Below are 21,784 nucleotides of genomic sequence, written 5' to 3'. Positions count from 1 at the left end.
AGATCAACCGAAGGACTTGTATGCATGCATATAAGCATAACCAATGGACATAAGACACTGGGGAGTAGGGGGGGCCAGGGGATTGTCAAGGGCGGGGAAGAAAGAAAAGGACACATATGTAATACCCTTTGTAATACTTTAAGCAATAAAAAAAAAATTTGTGTGAAAAAAAATAAATAATGTGATAATAAAAAAATAAAAAAAAATTCAGAAATGAGAATTATTTCCAAGTAAGTCTAACACCATGAGAAGTGGCAGAGGAGAGGCTAAGAGCCACATGACACAGGTTCAGATCCCAGCCAGTTCTCTGACTCGCTCTGTGACTTTGATCTCTTGTTCCTCACTTTCCTCATCTGTAAAATGGATATACAAATAGGACCTACCTCATAGTGTTATTATGATCTTTATATGAGGTAAGATGTTTAAAATGTTTTAGTGTCTAGAAAATACTAAGTGATTGAAAATTTTAATTGTTGTCAATAACCCTTCTCTTTATACACAAAGTAAACATTTAGTAAATAACTGTAGAAATACAATAAATTAATGACTCTTTAAAGAGGATGAAATTATTCACCGACACAACACACACACACACACACACACACACACCACTTGTGCAAAGACAGTAAGTAATGTCTGTCCCAACTTCTTTCTAAATTGTAAAAATATAACAACAACAAACAGTAAAAGGTGAACCAAAGACTGTAGGGCACCTACAATCTGCCAACAACACTGGTAAATGCTATTCCAATCATCTGGCATTTGAATTCAGGTCCATATCTTCTAGAAGTCTCCAATGGTGTCTGCCTTGATCCCCTCTGATAATAACAGGGATCAAGTCATAATTGTCACCCCACTGTTTCTGCTCAAAAAGTAAAAGGGGTTGCTAGTTGTAAGCGATCGATACATGGCAGACACTGAGGTCATCAGGAGAGTGGGCAAAATTGCCTTTAGTCATCCCAGATATAGAAGAAAAAGTAGGGGTTTTAGAATCCAAATAATTTCCCCTTCCTTAGAAGGGAAACAATTTACAGAGAACATGACATGTGTCTTACAGTCAGGGGGGATATGTGTGGTCATGTGGGATACCAAGAACAGCTCACAGTTATTGAGGACTTACTTTGTGCCAAGCACTCTGACAAGGTCTCCACATGGTTTATCTCATTTAATCGGCACTATGTGGTAATATGCCGGCCCCACGTGGGAGACCACCCTCCAGCTCCCCCACTCCCAGGCCTGGTAGCTGGCCCTGTTGATGGAGAGATCACAGAGCCCTGCGGTCACACCATCCCTGCCTCTGCCACAGCCTCAGGAGCCCCTGCCCACAGCACCCCCGGCCGCAGTGACCACTGCACCTGCATTTCCACCAGACTGTCTGGACCCATGGAAACTCTGGCATTCCCAGTAGCAGCCAAGAAAGAGCCGCAACAGGGAAGTTCAAAGTCGTTAACCCCTGGGATCAAGTCTGACCGATGAGAGACAGGAAACTGGAAAAAGCCTTCCCTCCATCCAAGTCCCCCATAAAGAACTGAATTCAAGCTTCTTGCGAGAATTCTTCAGGTCTCTAATGCCTCATTCTCCCCTATCTTTTTCCCAGCAAATGAAATAATGCAGGTAACACCAGGGAGCAATGGTGGCCTATTCTGAGACACAGTGGTTCTGGTCAGTATCTCTGTAGATGCCCCCATAAAAGCAGCCTTTTTGGCTGTTCTGATGCACCACCTCACATTGGTTCCCCCTCCTTTCCTTCCTTCCCTCTGTCTCTCATGCTTCTACTCCTGGGGGACACCTCACTCAAGTAACTGCAAGACCAACTCCCACAGTATATCCAGCACATTGTTCAAACAGGACCTCCTCAGAGAGGCCCTCCCATCCCCACTGTAAAGCTCTCTATTCCTTCGCTGGTTTATATTGTTTATAGAATTGTAGTGTATACTTACTTGTTTATTTCCTGTCCCTTCCACTAGACTGCCAGTGCTATAAAGACAGAGACTTTGTTTTGTTCTCTATTGTACAATGCTGGTATGCATCACTGGCTCAGTGCATGTTTTGTGAATGATTATTGAATGAGATCTATGGTTCTACATATCTTATTTCAAGAAACACATAGGAGGAGGCAGGCAGGAGTCAAAGGCATTTTCTCACACTGTACCAGGTACTTGAGAGGAGAGGTGACACTGTCCCCAGCTGGCATCGCAGACCGATTCCAAAATGACTCAAAACATGTCCCCAGGGCCACCTGCCACCTTCCCTGACTCATAATAGCTTCTACCTCCCTTCCCCTTCTCATTGTTTCCTTAATAGCTTTTCCCAAGGCTACCTGACCCACAGCTGACCAACCACAAGCCAACCACACAATGACAGTGGCAAGGACTCCAGTGGACCACAGAGACCCACTCAGCAACCCACTCAGCAACCCACTCAGGCCACATGCTCCACTTCAGAACCCGACCTAAAGCCAACATGTCTGCCTGCAGTTCCCCACCAGTGAGAGGGATCCTACGATTGAAACTTACTCGGCATTCCCGACAGCTCTTGGTTAAAATCCGCTGGCCTTCTGCAAGGACTTTTCCTCCATAGATACATTTTGCTGTAATAAAACAGAAAAATGGGTCAGACAGTCATGCTATGCAACAAAATAACCTCAGAGGTGCCATCAAACTCCAACAGATTCCACAGAGCATAGATGCTCTGATTCTAAGCATTACAAATATCTTTGTCTAGAGTGAGACATGGGAATAGCTTGGGGATAACTGTTGAATACCCCAGTCAGACCACAGCCATAATTATGTTTGTCATGAGCCCTTCACACCAAGGAGACACAACTATTTCCATGTTGCACTTGCAGAAGGAACTAGAGAGTGAACTGATGTGGCTAGAAGTTAAAACAAAGGGGTTATCATCTCCAGGGAGAACAATAGCAGTAGCTTTGATTCAGACACTCCAGCTATAAGACAAATGACTAGGTGAGAGGGAACTCGTAGATGCTCCATTCATCAGAACCTCAGCCACAATGTAGAATGATGCCATTTTCCCTTGCGACCATGAAAAGTGCATGTCCTTAGCCTATCTGTTCCCGAGAAGCTCAGAGACAACTGAGAAATATAAGCCAAGCCCATAAAGTGTTTTATCAATGCACTAGAGAGACTGCCCTTAGAAAGGTGAGCTTAACAGGCTAACAGGCATGTGGAATAGATAGGGCCTGTAGAAAAGTGAAAAGAGAAGCGTACTAGTAAATGGAGCTCCCACCACTCAATTTACATTCCACTAGGACTCAGTCCTAGACTCAACCTGCTGACCCACTTTTAAGCAAGTGAAGGTAGAAGAGGCTGAGTCTCTTCCCGGAAGAGAGAACAGTGTATGCAAATCCCATCAGTTTCAACTGAGGCCTGGCTGCCCCCAAGAAGTTGTTCTTGGTTTTTAACACTGGTACAATGCCTTCACCGTGTGCGTCTGTGGTGCTCTGGACCTAGACTAACACAGTGCATATGATATTCTATCTCAGTGGCCCAGGTAATTACACATTCCTCTGCCAACTGCAACCCCGTGAAGGTAGGGGTTATGTCTATCCCATATTTTTCTCACCAGCCCCAAGCTCAATGCCTCTCTGGGCTTACTGTTAGTCACAATAAATAATGTTAAAATTGATGAGCCTCTAGTTGGTAGTAAAAGCCAGCCAAATTTCCTGATTCTCAGATAAGAGTTCTCTCTGCTATTCAATGCAATTTTTTGCATTTATTTTTATTTTTCAATTACAGTTTACATTCAGCATTCTTCTTTATGAGCTTCAGATGTACAACAAAGTGGTCTCCCTGCTGCTCTAAGTACCCACTGGCCCCACACATATGCATCCCAATATTATTGACTCTATTCCCTATGCTGTAATCTACATCTCTATAACATTAAAAACAGACACCATGGTTTTCTAACAAAAACAGCAACGATGGCAATAAACAAGTAGAGAGTTGATATAATCTTTTAGATAGCTCCCTTATTCCCCTCATTAGATAGATAGATAGATAGATAGATAGATAGATAGATAGATAGATGATAGATAGATGATAGATAGATTGATAGATAAATGATAGATATCTGTCTAGATAGATAGATAGATAGATAGATAGATAGATAGATGATAGATAGATCCCTGATCATCTTTTATGCCTCAGTTTTCTGGACAAATCATGGCTCACTGGTCCTAATGATGATGTGGATTCCCCCATTTACTTGCATGAGGAAACCAGGCCTCCCAAAGCCTGGAATTCCTGTCTAATGAAATCCCACACTCCCCAGCACAGCTGCTGCCAACTTGGCAAGACAGCTCACTCCAGAGTGACAGTCCTGCTAAATGCCCTGCTGTCAAACCTGCCATCTGCTTCGTGGCCCAGGCTGAGAAGCCAAGAAACAGACTTTTCTTCCTGATTTTGCCCCTGGCCACCCCTACAATGGTAGGAGCCCACTTGCTACCCTGCCTTAAGACACAGGCTCAAGTCCTCCCTTCCTCTGATACCCTCATCCCCAAACTCCAAATTCGGAGATAAGCATGTCTTACGTTTTACGTTCACAACACACGTGGGGACACATGCAGCCTCAGATCCACCAGTCTGGTATAAAAGTTAAATGTCCACTGAACTTTATGTCCTCCCACAGTAGCGAGCTCTTGGAGCTGGGCATGAAATCAGCATGATTCCACACACCTCGGCCATTTCGCTTTGGCACTGGTGGGACGTGTCTATGCTTACGATATCAAGTATTGATGAAATTACCTTAGGAATGCTTTCGGGATCATCACTGGAGGTCACCAGACTGTCTCCTACTTTCTCATACTCAGCCCACTTCTCTGAGGGTACCCCCCCTTCCCTGCCACTGCCCTGCATATGCCTAACATCAGTCCTCATTATGCAACCTTTTGATCTACAGCCCAAAGGCTCACTTTCAATGTCTGAGGAAATTCAAGCAAAAGGTGAGTCAGGCTCCGGTGCCTTTGGCTGGGGCATTTGGGACTCCAACCAAGCCGCTGTCGGTAGGAGCAGAGATGTAAATGGATACCTGAAATCCCTCCTATCACACTGGGGACCTGCAAACAAGGATACTTCACAGCCCGACCATGAAATTGAAACTCAGCACCAACGCACACTTCTCCAAGATGTCAGAAACAAACGGACTGGGGATTTTTGCACCCACAGACCCTTCAAATGTGAACCTGATTTCTCCAGTGCAATGACTGGAGACTTCTGCCATTTAGGCATATACTGAATAAATGACTGACAGGTACATCATAGCAGCCCTGTCAGACGTGGACAGGGGTTGCTCTATCTTTATTTAGGTCCTTGTGTCCTGCATGTACTCGCCATCCCTTGGCATTCTGCAGCTTAGAATACCAGAATCAACCCTCCATGTTTCAGTATAAAGGAGGGTGGCGGATCAGAAAGGCTGAACACCCACTCACCTTCCTGCCTCTGTGAGCTCATTCACAAAGTGGACTCCAGGTACCACCTCTACAAGTCACATCCAGTGGTTTTGCTGTCAACACCTTTGCCGCAAGCATTTTCACCACAAACGTTTTCACCACCTAACTGGTCATTGGCAATTTTGCCAGAGAAGAGAAAATACCTTTTTGATAATTCAATTTTATTTCTCCATTAATGAATCAACTACCTTCAGCTGACTTAATGTATTTAAGCTAGTTGTCAATTTCATTTCATTTCTCCACTGACAAAGTTTTCACAGTACTCCCATTTTTAAAAAATATATTGTTATCGATTTCAGAGAGAAATAGAGTGGTAGAGAGAAAGAGAGAGATTAATGATGACAGAGAATCACTGATCAGCTGCCTCCTGCATACCCCCTACTGGGGATCGAGTCACCCAGGCACATGCCCTGACCAGGAATTAAACTGTGACCTCCTGGTTCATAGGTGGCCACTCATCCACTCAGCCACACTGGCCAAGCAGTACTCTCATTTTTATATCATATATCTTAGCCAGGATGCATCTTATACTAGAAAATGATTATATATAAGTTTGTGCAAATCCTTTGATGACCACAGCCCTCCACTCCCACCCATCAAAACCAAAAGTTTACCAAGCTATCGCAAGTAGAAAAAAAGCAGCTACTAATTTGCAACAGTCTTTGAGAGCATTAATCATTGATTCTTTAATTGGAAATTGATACCTCTCTTAATGAAGGAAGAAATTGCCGTGAAAAAAAAAAAAACTGCAATGCCAAAAGTGGAAACAAATCAGCAAGCAAAACAAACAAAAACAAACCCAGAAGTATAACACTATGGACAAAAGACTTCAATGTCAATGTATGTTCATTTTAGTCAATGAAGTCTTTTTAATTTTGTTACTAATGTTTCATGTTGCGTTATGGCCTCTTTAATGTCCCTTTTTAATTTTTCATCCTTTTATCTTCCATAGCAAAATTGCCTTTCCGCAATTGCACAAACACAGGTGTGGCGAAGATGTTTATGGGGAAGCTACCTAGAACCCTCTGAGCAAGACACCCATATCAAACTGGTTTCTCCTCAGCATCTCCAACTCAAACACACCAAACAGAATGTACTGCTCTCTGAACTACTTCTTCCACCTGCCTTATTTCTGTTAATCACACTGTCAGTCCCCCACCAGCTCTTATTCAAAATCTGGCACCTTTTCCCCTACAGACAATCTGTCCTTGATTCATCTCTTGAAAAAAGAAATGCTTATGGAGTTCCTACCATCCGCCAGTCTTTTAGCTCCACTCACGTGGCTCTCGTCTCTTCTCCCTAGGCCAGTGGTCAGCAAACCGTGGCTCGCAAGCCACATGCGGCTCTTTGGCCCCTTGAGTGTGGCTCTTCCACAAAATACCACGTGCGGGCACGCACGTACAGTGCGATTGAAACTTCGTGGCCCATGCGCAGAAGTCGGTTTTCGGCCTGGGCGAGTCTATTTTGAAGAAGTCATGTTAGAAGAAGTGGGGGAACGTTCACTGAGGTCGACCCCTCAGATTGAGGACGTTTTTAGCAAAGGCCAGCTTAGGACTACCCTAATTAAGTTAATAACAATGTACCTACCTATATAGTTTAAGTTTAAAAAATTTGGCTCTCAAAAGAAATTTCAATCGTTGTACTGTTGATATTTGGCTCTGTTGACTAATGAGTTTGCTGACCACTACCCTAGGCAGTGCCTACCTGCCAGCCTCAACGCCTCCACCTGGAATACTCTCAGCAGGGAGAGGGGGGTAGGTGGAGGTGGAAAAGGGTATGGGGGTAAATGATGATAGAAAAAAATAAAATAAAAATTTAAATATGGTTTATACAGTTATTTTTTAAAAAAACTTAAATGATAATGGTAACTCAACAAATCAGGATAAAATTTATCTACACAATAAGATCCCAATAGTACACAAAATAAAATTTAAAAACTAAAATTTCAAGTGTTTGTTTCCAAGTAGTGGTATTATGGGAGATTTTTTTCCATCTTTACTTTTATTCCTCTCTGTGGATTTCAGGTGTTACACAAGACACACTGCTCTCACAATTAGAAAATCAAAAGGTTAAAACACAAAACAGCTAAAAGACAAATCTATCCCATGTCCAAACAATAACTTCTAAGAGACAGCATTCATAGATCTGTCCAGGGAGTTCAAAATAATGGATTTAAAATATCTCATATTTTTTAAATACAAATTCCCAATAGTTTTTCAACTTCTTTCTCTGCTGACTGTTATATAAAATATCAAAAATTGGAAAACATATCTGCACCTACTAAAAACTATCTTTCCACTATGCCATCAGATTATAATCTCTACATCTGGGCACATGAGCTATTCGCTTTGCCAGATGTGATTTCCAAAGCCCCCGATACAGAATCAAGAAAGTTTCTTTTTTCAGAAAACTTCAAGTGCACTCTGCTGAGTAACTGATGTGCTATGCCAACCACGAGAAAAAGGAATATTCAAAAGTTCCTTTTGAAAGAGTTCCACAAAGGTTTGGGCAGATGGATCAAACTAGCTCTCGCATTTCCAATGTCATATTAGGTGATATGTTATTCTTGGCAAAAGCTAGACCATTATCTTTTGAATCATAATGATGTTGGTGCTTTTCAACAGAGAAATGACCTTGAAAATTATCTGTAAAATGCCACATTTCTAACCTAAACGCTCCTTTTCTAAGGAAGACCATATGGTTTGATGAGAGACTACAAGCTTTGTAATCAGACAGAACCAGTTGTACATCTCTCCTTTGCCACTCACTAGTCTTGTGACCTTGATAAGTTAACTTCCCTAAGCCTAAGATTCCTGTAAAACAGGGATAATAATACCACTACCCCCCCCCCCACACACACACACACAAAATGAGGTGAGGATTCAATAAGCTAAGAGAATTCAAACACCTAGAATAGTAACTGGCACATAACAAGCATTCTAAATGGCAGCTTTTCTCATTGCTTGTCTCTATGTTCCCTTCACTATTTCACCTAAAATAGTGCCCTTTGCAATACAGAAGGAAAAGGATTCTTAAATCACTACATAACTTGGACAAGTCAACTTTGAGGGAAATTGTTTTAGTATTATAACTGAAGTTCATCCCAACATTCATAACAAAGACCTTTTAAGTAACAGGAAATCTGGCCAAGACCTCAGAATGCCAATACACTGAACTTGGCCTTTAGCTTAATGATTCAGGATGAGGGGGACCAAACACATGGAGCTTTGGAGTCATGACTTTAGAGATCGGATCCACCCATTACCGGTTGTTTGACCCTGTACAAGTGACTTAATCCCTGTGAACACCAGTTCCTCTATATAGAATGAGAAGAAGTAATTAGGGTTGACGTGAGAATTTTTTTAAGTAGCCTATGTAAAGTGTCTGCCACATCACAGGTGATGAAAATACAGCAGCTCTTCTTACAATACATTTAATATTACATCAACTACGGGTATTTCGTTTCATCAGTGTTAATCTGTTGAGGCCTAAAATATAGAGGGAAAAAGTAAGTCTCAAAGCACAGAGGGCCACTCCGACCCTCAGTTAGTACTTACGTCGGCAGACCTTACAGCACTGGCCAGCAATGTGCACAGGGAGGGAGTCTGGGGAGCAGTTGAGAGGGGGGCAGGACATCCTTCGGCATTCCACAGTGCCACTCTGAGGAAGGAAGGACCGGGAAAGGAATCTCAGAAGTGTCCTCTGAAAGTTCCCTCGGGTGGACAGAGCTCACAGCTCATCCCAGAAACCTCATCAGGGAAACAGAAGCCGTGTGACAAATACCCCGTCTGCTCCAGGACCATACATAAAATATTTCCTCCTGCCTGAATAAACCTGTGCCACCTCAATTACTTTTCTGATATACATCACTGGCTTCATTCCACCTGCCCGTGTGGGCTAAGGAGATTAGGCAGAAACCAAAAAGCTTATTTTTTCAAGAACATAAATAACACCTTTTTCAAACCCTGTCAATCATTGTTGAGGCTCTAACAATCTGTTTTGTATTTTCTCAGACAACAATGGCAGTCTTCAGATATGTATCAAATAATTTCAACTGGACAGGGTTTACATATTAATTTGGGAAGAGGACTTTCGAATTCTCTGAAACAGATAAAGGAGCCCATTAATGATGGCTACCCTGAAAGTCCAGCAGTCTTGTTCTCTGAAACAGATGATGGATACCTGGTAAAATTCAATAAAAAAACACTTAGGAACTAATTAAACCCCCTTTTAAAATCTGTTCTAGCAGAGAAAAGTTCTGAATGAAGCTGACCAGTAGGTTCTCTGAAAACTCAAAGGAATTCTTCTTCCTTCTGATAGTCTAACCTCCAAACTCCAAACAGTGAGCGTCTTATAATAATATTCGGTCACATTAGGGTGTTGTCAAGGGAAAGTGAATTTTAATTTCCAAGTATTTATATATAAAATGACACTTTTCCAGTTTCCCTTCGTAACTCGTAGATTACTAAACAGGGCTTAGTAGAAAGGTAATACCTCTTAGTATTCTATACTGAAGAACCAGATCACACCATAATCAGTGACACTGCCCCGTTAAAAGTGTCTTTATTTCATTTCTTTACAAAGAGTCTTACTTTGCACGTGCAGTTCCTGCAGTGATCGCCGTCCACCCAGGAGTCTTGGTCTCTATACAGCAGTCCACTCACTTGACAAGTCTTCTCGCAATGACAGTTTTCCAATTGACTGAGTCTCGTCTCTGCATAATTTAGCTGCGAACGAGAGCGACTAGGTGTAATTTCTGTAATTCCATTGCACGGTCCTAACAAAGCTAATAGCAACAAGGAAAAAATGCAAGTAGGAGGGAAACAATGCTCAGAGCAGCTGATTCTTAGTCAGATCTGTTTTTTGTTTTGAATAAATATTTTTTTCTTTTACATGAGGTGGAATCATTCTAAATTAAAGACATATTGACTCCCATGGTCTAATGAGCACCAAATGAGACATTAAACTGTATCGCAGGGACCTCCTGGGTGTTCAGAAACGTATGTGCTCTCAGCTCCAAGCCCACACGGCAGCACTGTAATGAATGCGTTCTCAAGGACTCATTACACTGTTTACAGGAGATCTAATGAGGAACGCCAATGCACTCACATCTATCTCCCACCTTCCTCTCCGTGTTCTGCACATACTAACCAGAGTGCCATGCTTTACAAGCTGGGAAGTCATCGCTTCCTCTCTGAGGAAAAATTCTGGGGAGCAGGGGCCAGAAAAGGGGAAAGTCATAGAAGGATCTAGTTTTTCTCCATGTCCCAATCCCCCAAACAGAATGTCCCAAGGATCCACTTTGGTGTTCAGATGAAAGTCCGAAGAGGCAACCACCCCCCAGGTGAGATCAAGATTTGGTGATAGAACCTTTTTTTCATTTTTCTAAGTCACCCAACTGTTGCCATTAACCACAGAGTCATAGAATCTTTGATTGGAAAGGGGATATACAGCTTGAATGTGTTCACAAGTCTTTGTTTACACATGGAGAGTGGTGGGACACTTATTATCCTCTAAGGAAAAATTTTTGTTGTTGTTAGCTCTGGATGTCTTAAACACCCTTCTTGGATTGAGTCCTGAAATCTCTCCCTTTTTCCTATTACCTCCAGTTTTGCCTTGTAACCATCCTGAGCAAGTCTACCTCTCTTCAAATACTTGAGGTTATCCTGTCCTCGTGCCTGCTCCTGGCCACAATCAGCCCCATGTGATAGGGTCCCAATCCTCTCCTGATCACCTTCCATGCAGCCTACTCCATTTTGTCTTGAAAAAGATGGTGTCAAAAAAACTGAACTGTGGTATGATCTGGCTATTGCCACATCCATTCTAAGGAGTAACTCAATCCAATACCAGTATTTCCCTTTCCTTACATAGAGATGCCTTGATTGAGAAACAAATATAACTTCCTTAAAAAAATCATCTAATAGGTTTTCTTCTCCTTCTCAATCATACTTACACCTCTATGTCTTGAGTATCTTCCCCATCCAGGAGACCAAGTCAATCCCTGATGCCACCAAGACTATTTCTAACCAGTATTTTAGATATAATCGTTGACCCTAGGTAATGATGACTCCCACCATCCTTCTACATCAACTATGATTCCATTCCATACATGACCCTCTCAATTACTCATAACAGTGCCACTCTCTGGAAATGGAATCCGTATGTAATTCCAACCTTGGTTTTTATCACTTATCTCATCCTGTCTCTCCAAGCTTTTGGAATTTCTCATGAAAACTTATCTGTGGTCTGCATTTCATGGGTGATGCCAATGGGCAGGGAAAAGAACAAACAGGATCCTAGACCAACTACATACACTATAATTAGCCGTGAGGAAAGTAGAGTTAACTATGCCTGAAATATTGGCTTCCTCTGACTCTTCTAATATGCAGGTTACATTCCAAAAATTCAGGGTACATTTGAATCTCCAGCCTAATCACAGAGTTTCTAGAAGTTATGATAATTAAGTTCTTTGAGAATTCTTTCAGAAACAATGGGAAAATACACTTCCAAGGCTGGTGAGGTCAAGTGACCAAAACCATGTATAGGTAAGAGATAATAAAAAGGAAGTGACAACATCACACATTATCTTTACTTCATTCCATAGTCCCAGTAGTTCCTACAAAGGTAGTGATTGATGTGACCTGGGATTGAACAAGAAAGTTAAACTAGATCTGCATTCCTCCTAAAACTGGCTCAGAATGGGGTACCTATGAGAAGAAAGTGCCTGCCTCACTCAGAAAAGCTGGAACAACTTTAGTGCCAAGGAGGAAACTTCTTAAAAATTAAAAGACCCAACAGGCAATTCTTCATCTGTCCCAGTTTCCAGAAAATCCAGGAGTTTGCCTGAGGATCACATTGGCAATTTCCAATAAAGTCCAACAAGCTATGCTCAACCTTAAAACTCAATTCAAAGGAAAACCTTTATTTTAATATAATGAAACTATTCTCAGGACTAACTCTTATTTACCTTCTGAACTTAGCTTTTATTTTTAATATATTTAGCCTTTTCTGATAACATTGTAAAGCTCTAAACTCTAACATAAAAGTATATCAGACAAACACAAAGACAAAAGAGATATTAAAGCAAAAAGCTAATTTTTCAAAGGCACTTAATGTGTAATCCTGCCTTCCTTTTTCTCCCTGCTACATCATGTTGCAACAGTAAAGGAGACAAACAACTCTGAATCAAAAATGAATTACATTTTCTGTCACTGATATTAGCATGCTGAATTTACACAAATTCGTTTTCAAAGCTATTTCTATACTACCTGCTACTTTCTCCAAGAATGCCTGCAGATCCAAAATAAGATACGGTATCAAATCTACATCTCAATTCTGTTTTACCTTTGCTTGTGCGTTTACATAAATAACCATGGACCAAATCACTTATTCTTAATGCTACACATTCAAAGACAGACAGCAGACGCCTTTTCTGCAGTAAGAGGCCCCTGAATGGCTCTAAGTCCATTAGTCAGGTGGTGGATGGCTCTTTGTTTTTTTTCTTTGAAATACTACTTATTTGGCATTTGCTAGATGGAAGGGGGGAAAAAGAATTCTTCTATTGTGTTAAACCTTTAAGCTTAATTGAAAAATCATTACTGAGCCCCTCAAAACAATGAAAGTCTCCAAATTAAATAAGTTAAAAACTGAAATGCCACTCCAAATGCTGCTTGATTTGCATAAATAGCTTTGTCAAAGATTTAAACAGAAGTAATCAAGAAATCCCCAGTCTCCAGCATCTTTTCTTCCTCAGCTTGGAGAGTGGGGCAGAGCCTGCCCCTATCCCAGTGCACCTGGCCCAGGTGGTGGCGCTTCCCACAATGTCCAAACTACCTGGGAAACCTCCAGAGGAAGCCAGGGAATTAGTGGTCCCTTTGGGGACAGTTTCCCTGCACCTTCGCTGCCTTGGAAAATAGATGGTTTTGCCAGACTGCCAGGACTTCTCAAGAGGGCTCCTGTGTGCCCTGACCGCTGTCGCCTGGAGATGCATGCAAGCTGTTCCCATGACCCGTCCTGTATCAAGCAAAGGCAGAGTCATTCTCCAGCCTTCCCAGCTGAAAGGTGAAAAGGAACAGCAGGCCTTCCTAGACAGACCCAACCCCTGAGCTCATCTGGTGTCTGCATCTGTTTGGTTTGGTGTGACTCGGGCTACCATCCCCTGTCCAGCTTGTGCACTGAGCTTGCTCTTTGCTAGGCTTCCATGGCTTCCACTCAGACCCATGTGTGGGACTTTCTGCTGCTTCCCAAGACCTCTTGGAACCTGGCTCTAGACCAGAGCTCTGACATCAATTCACTGCCTCTGCTAGGCTGTGTGATATAAGCCACTGGGGAAGGTGTACGTTTTCTTAGGGACCGTCTTTCCCCCAGAGTTGCCTATTTAACAACAGTCATTGCTTACTGAATGCTCACACTGTGCCATGCAGCAAACTAGACTTCCAAATCTCTCTTGCCTATCTCATGGAATCCTTATAAAACCAAGAATAATTTTTACCAATTTATATATGGGAAAATTGCAGCTGCAAAAAGTCCAATGAACCCTTGAGCTCCCACCTTGATAGCTGCCCAGGGTGCAGGGGAGTTTGAGAACAGGGTCTGCTCAATAGGGGGCGTTCGAAAGGAAACTCCTCCATGAAGACCTGGCCCCAGAGGGCTGCAACCTCAGTTCAAAACTGAACAAAAAGGAAACAAGGCTTGCACAAGGCACAGAAAGAAGGTCTTGCTGTTCAGATTTTGGCACACTGACTAGAGGGAAGTATATTCCTTGAGATTTCACCTGGCCTACCCTGTGTTTGTGGTTTGATTCTGAGCAGTGTCTGTGATCTGAAAACCCTTAAGGAAATGACGTGCTATAAGGTGGCCCCGTGAGGTGGTTGGTGGCAGGACTCCATGAGGTGGTGGCAGGACTCAGGTTCAGGCTAGGAAAAAATCCACAGATTTCCAAGGAAAACAAGTGGCAGCAGCCAAAAAAGAATGAGTTAAGGGGCCTTGTTTTTGCCCTGACCTTTCCCCTTTAAAAGCTGCTGGAAGCTCTATGCCCACTCTTCACTCCCAACAGGTACCATCTGAGCACGCATTCCTCTTGACCTGTCTTTTTATTGCACATTCCTCTTCTCACTGATCCCTTCATTCTCCTGCCTGTGGCATCCACCTCCCTCTCTTCATCACTGACTCCTGCTCATATCTCTTCTCTCTCTTCCTAATCCTCTCTTCCCCAACTATAAACTCAGTCATGATTCAACTCTCAGAATCTGAGTCTGCATCCCGCTCTGACATCCACTATCCTAGGAAAAGTTACAGGACTTTCTTGGAACTCAGTCTTCTCTTCGGGAAAGGGGAGCTAACACATCAAGCCTGGCTCACAGGATGGTTGTGAGGCTTAGAGTGACAGGGACTATAAAAAGGTGAAGCACTGTAAATAGCACATAGGAAACACTCAACAAATATTGCCTAGTATGAGTTTCCTTCCGGCTTCTTCTAGATGTGGGGCTAACAAACTAAGGCCCATGGCCCAAATCTGGCCCACAACCTATTTTTTAAAATATATTTTTATTGATTTCAGAGAGCAATGATAATTAAGTTCTTTGAGAATTCTTTCAGAAACAATGGGAAAATACACTTCCAAGGCTGGTGAGGTCAAGTGACCAAAACCATGTATAGGTAAGAGATAATAAAAAGGAAGTGACAACATCACACATTATCTTTACTTCATTCCATAGTCCCAGTAGTTCCTACAAAGGTAGTGATTGATGTGACCTGGGATTGAACAAGAAAGTTAAACTAGATCTGCATTCCTCCTAAAACTGGCTCAGAATGGGGTACCTATGAGAAGAAAGTGCCTGCCTCACTCAGAAAAGCTGGAACAACTTTAGTGCCAAGGAGGAAACTTCTTAAAAATTAAAAGACCCAACAGGCAATTCTTCATCTGTCCCAGTTTCCAGAAAATCCAGGAGTTTGCCTGAGGATCACATTGGCAATTTCCAATAAAGTCCAACAAGCAGCCATCCTGAATCATTAAGCTAAAGGCCAATTTCCAATAAAGTCCAAGTTTTAAGCTCAACCTTAAAACTCAATTCCAAGGAAAACCTCTGTTTTAATATAATGAAACTATTCTCAGGACTAACTCTTATTTACCTTCTGAACTTAGCTTTTATTTTTAATATATTTAGCCTTTTCTGATAACATTGTAAAGCTCTAAACTCTAACATAAAAGTATATCAGACAAACACAAAGACAAAAGAGATATTAAAGCAAAAAGCTAATTTTTCAAAGGCACTTAATGTGTAATCCTGCCTTCCTTTTTCTCCCTGCTACATCATGTTGCAACAGTAAAGGAGACAAACAACTCTGAATCAAAAATGAATTACATTTTCTGTCACTGATATTAGCATGCTGAATTTACACAAATTCGTTTTCAAAGCTATTTCTATACTACCTGCTACTTTCTCCAAGAATGCCTGCAGATCCAAAATAAGATACGGTATCAAATCTACATCTCAATTCTGTTTTACCTTTGCTTGTGCGTTTACATAAATAACCATGGACCAAATCACTTATTCTTAATGCTACACATTCAAAGACAGACAGCAGACGCCTTTTCTGCAGTAAGAGGCCCCTGAATGGCTCTAAGTCCATTAGTCAGGTGGTGGATGGCTCTTTGTTTTTTTTCTTTGAAATACTACTTATTTGGCATTTGCTAGATGGGAGGGGGAAAAAAGAATTCTTCTATTGTGTTAAACCTTTAAGCTTAATTGAAAAATCATTACTGAGCCCCTCAAAACAATGAAAGTCTCCAAAATAAATAAGTTAAAAACTGAAATGCCACTCCAAATGCTGCTTGATTTGCATAAATAGCTTTGTCAAAGATTTAAACAGAAGTAATCAAGAAATCCCCAGTCTCCAGCATCTTTTTTTCCTGAGCTTGGAGAGCGAGGTAGAGCCTGACCCTATCCCAGTGCACCTGGCCCAGGTGGTGGCGCTTCCCACAATGTCCAAACTACCTGGGAAACCTCCAGAGGAAGCCAGGGAATTAGTGGTCCCTTTGGGGACAGTTTCCCTGCACCTTCGCTGCCTTGGAAAATAGATGGTTTTGCCAGACTGCCAGGACTTCTCAAGAGGGCTCCTGTGTGCCCTGACCGCTGTCGCCTGGAGATGCATGCAAGCTGTTCCCATGACCCGTCCTGTATCAAGCAAAGGCAGAGTCATTCTCCAGCCTTCCCAGCTGAAAGGTGAAAAGGAACAGCAGGCCTTCCTAGACAGACCCAACCCCTGAGCTCATCTGGTGTCTGCATCTGTTTGGTTTGGTGTGACTCGGGCTACCATCCCCTGTCCAGCTTGTGCACTGAGCTTGCTCTTTGCTAGGCTTCCATGGCTTCCACTCAGACCCATGTGTGGGACTTTCTGCTGCTTCCCAAGACCTCTTGGAACCTGGCTCTAGACCAGAGCTCTGACATCAATTCACTGCCTCTGCTAGGCTGTGTGATATAAGCCACTGGGGAAGGTGTACGTTTTCTTAGGGACCGTCTTTCCCCCAGAGTTGCCTATTTAACAACAGTCATTGCTTACTGAATGCTCACACTGTGCCATGCAGCAAACTAGACTTCCAAATCTCTCTTGCCTATCTCATGGAATCCTTATAAAACCAAGAATAATTTTTACCAATTTATATATGGGAAAATTGCAGCTGCAAAAAGTCCAATGAACCCTTGAGCTCCCACCTTGATAGCTGCCCAGGGTGCAGGGGAGTTAGAGAACAGGGTCTGCTCAATAGGGGGCATTCGAAAGGAAACTCCTCCATGAAGACCTGGCCCCAGAGGGCTGCAACCTCAGTTCAAAACTGAACAAAAAGGAAACAAGGCTTGCACAAGGCACAGAAAGAAGGTCTTGCTGTTCAGATTTTGGCACACTGACTAGAGGGAAGTATATTCCTTGAGATTTCACCTGGCCTACCCTGTGTTTGTGGTTTGATTCTGAGCAGTGTCTGTGATCTGAAAACCCTTAAGGAAATGACGTGCTATAAGGTGGCCCCGTGAGGTGGTTGGTGGCAGGACTCCATGAGGTGGTGGCAGGACTCAGGTTCAGGCTAGGAAAAAATCCACAGATTTCCAAGGAAAACAAGTGGCAGCAGCCAAAAAAGAATGAGTTAAGGGGCCTTGTTTTTGCCCTGACCTTCCCCCTTTAAAAGCTGCTGGAAGCTCTATGCCCACTCTTCACTCCCAACAGGTACCATCTGAGCACGCATTCCTCTTGTCCTGTCTTTTTATTGCACATTCCTCTTCTCACTGATCCCTTCATTCTCCTGCCTGTGGCATCCACCTCCCTCTCTTCATCACTGACTCCTGCTCATATCTCTTCTCTCTCTTCCTAATCCTCTCTCCCCCAACTATAAACTCAGTCATGATTCAACTCTCAGAATCTGAGTCTGCATCCCGCTCTGACATCCACTATCCTAGGAAAAGTTACAGGACTTTCTTGGAACTCAGTCTTCTCTTCGGGAAAGGGGGCTAACACATCAAGCCTGGCTCACAGGATGGTTGTGAGGCTTAGAGTGACAGGGACTATAAAAAGGTGAAGCACTGTAAATAGCACATAGGAAACACTCAACAAATATTGCCTAGTATGAGTTTCCTTCCGGCTTCTTCTAGATGTGGGGCTGACAAACTAAGGCCCATGGCCCAAATCTGGCCCACAACTTATTTTTTAAAATATATTTTTATTGATTTCAGAGAGCAATGGAGAGGGGGAGAGAGAGATAGAAACATCAATGATGAGACAGAATCATTGAGTGGCTGCCTCCTGCTCGCCCCACACTGAAGATCAAGCCCGCAACCCTGGCATGTGCCCTGACCGAGAATCAAATGGTGACCTCCTGGTTCATAGGTCAACATTCAACCACTGACCCAGCTGAGCCCACGACTTATTTTTATATGGTGAACTAAGAATAATTTTTCCATTTTTCAATGGTTATATTTTAAATGGTTATTTTTAAATAAAAAAATATATACATGATATCCTCAACTTTGCCTCTTGGCCTGCAAAACCAACCATGCACTAGCTGGCCCTTTACAGGAAAAGTTTGCCAACTCCTCATCTTGCTTATCGTAGATTCCAAATTATGCAGTGAAAATGGAAGCGCTCAAGTTTTCTCAGTATAATTCTACTCACGGTTTGGAAGAAACGGACATATAAATCTTCCAAAGTGCAAGGAGTTGGGGGGTGAAACGGTGGATTACATTATTTTCTGCTTGCCACTGCCCACAATTAAATATCTCTACCTCACAAAAGCTCATTTCACACAATAGTGTTTGGAGGACAGAGTGCCATGTGACTCCCGGATAATGTATGACTAAGAAAGAGAAGACTGCCATTCCCCAGAACAGGCAGGCCCGAGAAAGAAAAGGGCATCCTGGGAGCGAGGGAGGGAGCAGCCACAATCACTGGAGACCGGGTGACATGTTTCTTGTTCCAAAAGTTGGGCATCGAGCTAACGTATAATTAATGGTATTGAGATCAAGCTGCTCCACATAATATAAAATAAAAGCCTCCCTATGCCACAAGCTGGGAAGGCAAATAATTGCCTGCATTTCCCATTTCCACTGCACTCGGCAGTGAACTGCAAACAATGCTTCAGGCTCTCCAGTCCCCGCCTCAGTTTCTTAGAAAAGTGTTCTGTCTCTCCGTTCCCAGACAAAAGGCGACGTGGCCACACACCTAGTTGGAAATAATGTACTGTCTTCAGCAGCACGATCTACGGGTCCAAAAAACAGTCCTATCTCCAAAACATCTCTCCACCAATTTTTTTCCAGGTGCCACGGCTGATGGCAGGGAGCAGTTGTAGCCGCGGGTGGAATAGATTAATGTATCATTTTCACTGTTATTAAAATTCTTCCTTTCGCAGAGTCTAACGCCTCTGAGGCCCAATCTAATTCTTTCTTTGCCCTGGGCCGGAACTCATGTCCGCAACTGATGGGTATCATAACAACATAGCCACGTTTTCTATTTATTCGGTGCCTTTCTCCACAAAGCTCAGGGCTTTTCATTATGAATCTAAACTTTATGAATATATATTTATATATGAAAGTCCCTAATTGTTTACATGTTTGGCTCTGCCACTCAATATGAACACCTCTGGGGTAGAAATCCTGTCTTGTTCACCTGTGTCTCCTTTGTACCTGACACAGCACCTGGCAACTAGCAAATCCTCCAAAGATTCTTGTTAAGTGGATGATGAAGAGTGAAAAAGATGCAGAATTATAAACTGAAGGTGCTGAAAGGCAACTTTGCCTCCCTCCCTGTGTAACTCAGGGCCAGTTCTGAAATGAATCATATATTACAAATGTGATACAGGGCCTAGCTGCGACAGTGATCTCTTCCTAACAATAGCTATTTTGCCCCTCTGATTATTGGCAATTATTCTTACATCTGAAATGCATTAGCTTATGAGCCACCGTGGCTCTGACCATAGATCACCTCACAGTGGCACCAGTTTAATAGCCAATGGGCAAATTCTTTTCCACTCCCAGGGAATCAGCGGTGATACACATGCCTCTTTCTTCCAAACATTTTTCAAGTAAACATTTTGATTCAGCCTAATAGTATTGAAGACAGAAATAGTTATGTTCACTATAGGTAGTGCTATTTCGAGTAATGTATTGCAGATGCCAATGCTAAAAATGTTTCCATTCGAGCACATCACTCTACGTTCCAGACAGCATGGCGATAGAAGTGAAACATCACAGGTGAAATTTAGATACCTACTTTTGCAGTCATCTTGGCCAAAAGCTCTTGTAAATCCATTATTCCTTGCACCAGGCTTAAGAAATCACTACAGGTTGGGCAGGCTCAATAAAGAAAAGATAACACCAATGTTGATACAGTGCTAATATTAAAAAGAACATTTTTAAAACAGTAGTTGTTTGGCTATGTAGAAGGCTTTTTGCTTTTGTGTTTAAGTGTTACTTTGAAACTGGCATAAAATCACAGAGGATTTCAGGTCTAGATTTCTCCCTTTTATTAATAAACCAACAGGAAGAAACAGGGGAAAAAAAGCCTGCTCACTGAAGAGGAAGACAGTATGACATTTTTAAGTTAAAATTAAACCCTTGTTTTTATTGAGAGGTGACTGTGAAAATGTAAATTATCATAGAAGAAGAAAAAGAAAACTCAAATCCAGGTCAAGCAGTTTAAAGAATAGTTTTTAAAGAAATTACAACATAAGAAACATAGTCAAAAATACTGTAATAACTATGTGAGGTGCCAGTTGGGTACTGGAAATATCAAAAGGAACACTTTGTAAAGTATGATTGTCTAACCACTATGCTATACACCTGAAACTAATACAAAATATTCAATGTAACTACAAGTTTTAAAAAGTTTTTAAATAAAAAAATGTAAAATATAGCAATAAGGTTGGCAACTATCAAAATTAGATGAAAGAAATAGCAATTCAAAAAAAGAATAGCTTTTTAAAATATGTATAATTATATTAAACACTAGTAGCCCTGCACACGAATCCATGCGCCAGTAGGTCGCTGCCGCCCTCCTGTAGCTCTCGGCCTGCTGCTCCGCCCTCCTTACCTCGCCTGCCCCCCTTCCCCTTTCACCCCACCCCCCATAGCTTGCTGCCCTGCCCCCTCCTGTAGCTCTCCGAAGCCCACTTGTATCTCACTGGCCCACCCTCCTGCTGATCCATGATCTGGTTGTGACGCGCTTGGTCGTTACGCCTCGGGGTGTAACAGCTAATTAGCATATTCCTCTCTTATTATACACTGAGTGGCCAGATTATTATGACCGGCCAGATTATTATGACCACCCCATCAGTACTTCATTGGGCCACCTTTTGCCTTCAAAACTGCTGCGATTCTTCTTGGCATTGACTCCACGAGATGTTGAAAGGTGATGCGAGGAATCTGACACCATGCCTGATGAATAGCACTGTCCAGTTCTGTGAGATTTGATGGCTGTAGAACCAGCTGCCTGATGGCTCTTTTAACTTCGTCCCACAAATGCTCGATTTGGATTGAGATCTGGTGATTGTGGGGGCCACCTAAGCAAGGTAAAGTCTCCCTCATGTTCTTGAAACCACTGCTGCACAATATGAGCACCGTGGCATGGCGCATTGTCTTGTTGGAAGAAGCCATCTCCATTGGGATATGCCATCAACATGATAGGATGAACTTGATCAGCAACGATACTTAGGTATGTTGTGCTATTCAGACGTTGTTCCACACGAATTAAAGGGCCCAAATCCGTGGTCAGCAAACTGCGGCTCAAAAGCCACATGCGGCTCTTTGGCCCCTTGAGGGTTGCTCTTCCTAA

The 21,784-nt window shown here is 42.5% G+C and overlaps 1 protein-coding gene across 2 annotated transcripts in view; it reads right to left on the bottom strand.

The window, feature by feature from the left end:
* NELL1 (neural EGFL like 1) overlaps nucleotides 1–21,784 on the bottom strand; it is a 731,583-nt gene that overhangs the window by 557,818 nt on the left and 151,981 nt on the right. For both annotated transcript variants that reach the window (XM_005869404.2, XM_005869405.2), the window contains exons 8-10: nucleotides 10,063–10,197; nucleotides 9,028–9,130; nucleotides 2,517–2,590 (exon numbers count right to left, since the gene is read on the bottom strand). In XM_005869404.2, coding sequence (XP_005869466.1) covers nucleotides 2,517–2,590; nucleotides 9,028–9,130; nucleotides 10,063–10,197 — 312 coding nt within the window. The remainder of the gene's footprint in view (nucleotides 1–2,516; nucleotides 2,591–9,027; nucleotides 9,131–10,062; nucleotides 10,198–21,784) is intronic.

This window comes from Myotis brandtii, unplaced genomic scaffold, assembly GCF_000412655.1.
Source record: "Myotis brandtii unplaced genomic scaffold, ASM41265v1 scaffold293, whole genome shotgun sequence".
Taxonomy (NCBI): Eukaryota; Metazoa; Chordata; class Mammalia; order Chiroptera; family Vespertilionidae; genus Myotis; species Myotis brandtii.
The sequence above is the reverse complement of the archived record's forward strand: the minus strand, read 5'-3'. Positions and strand labels throughout refer to the sequence as shown.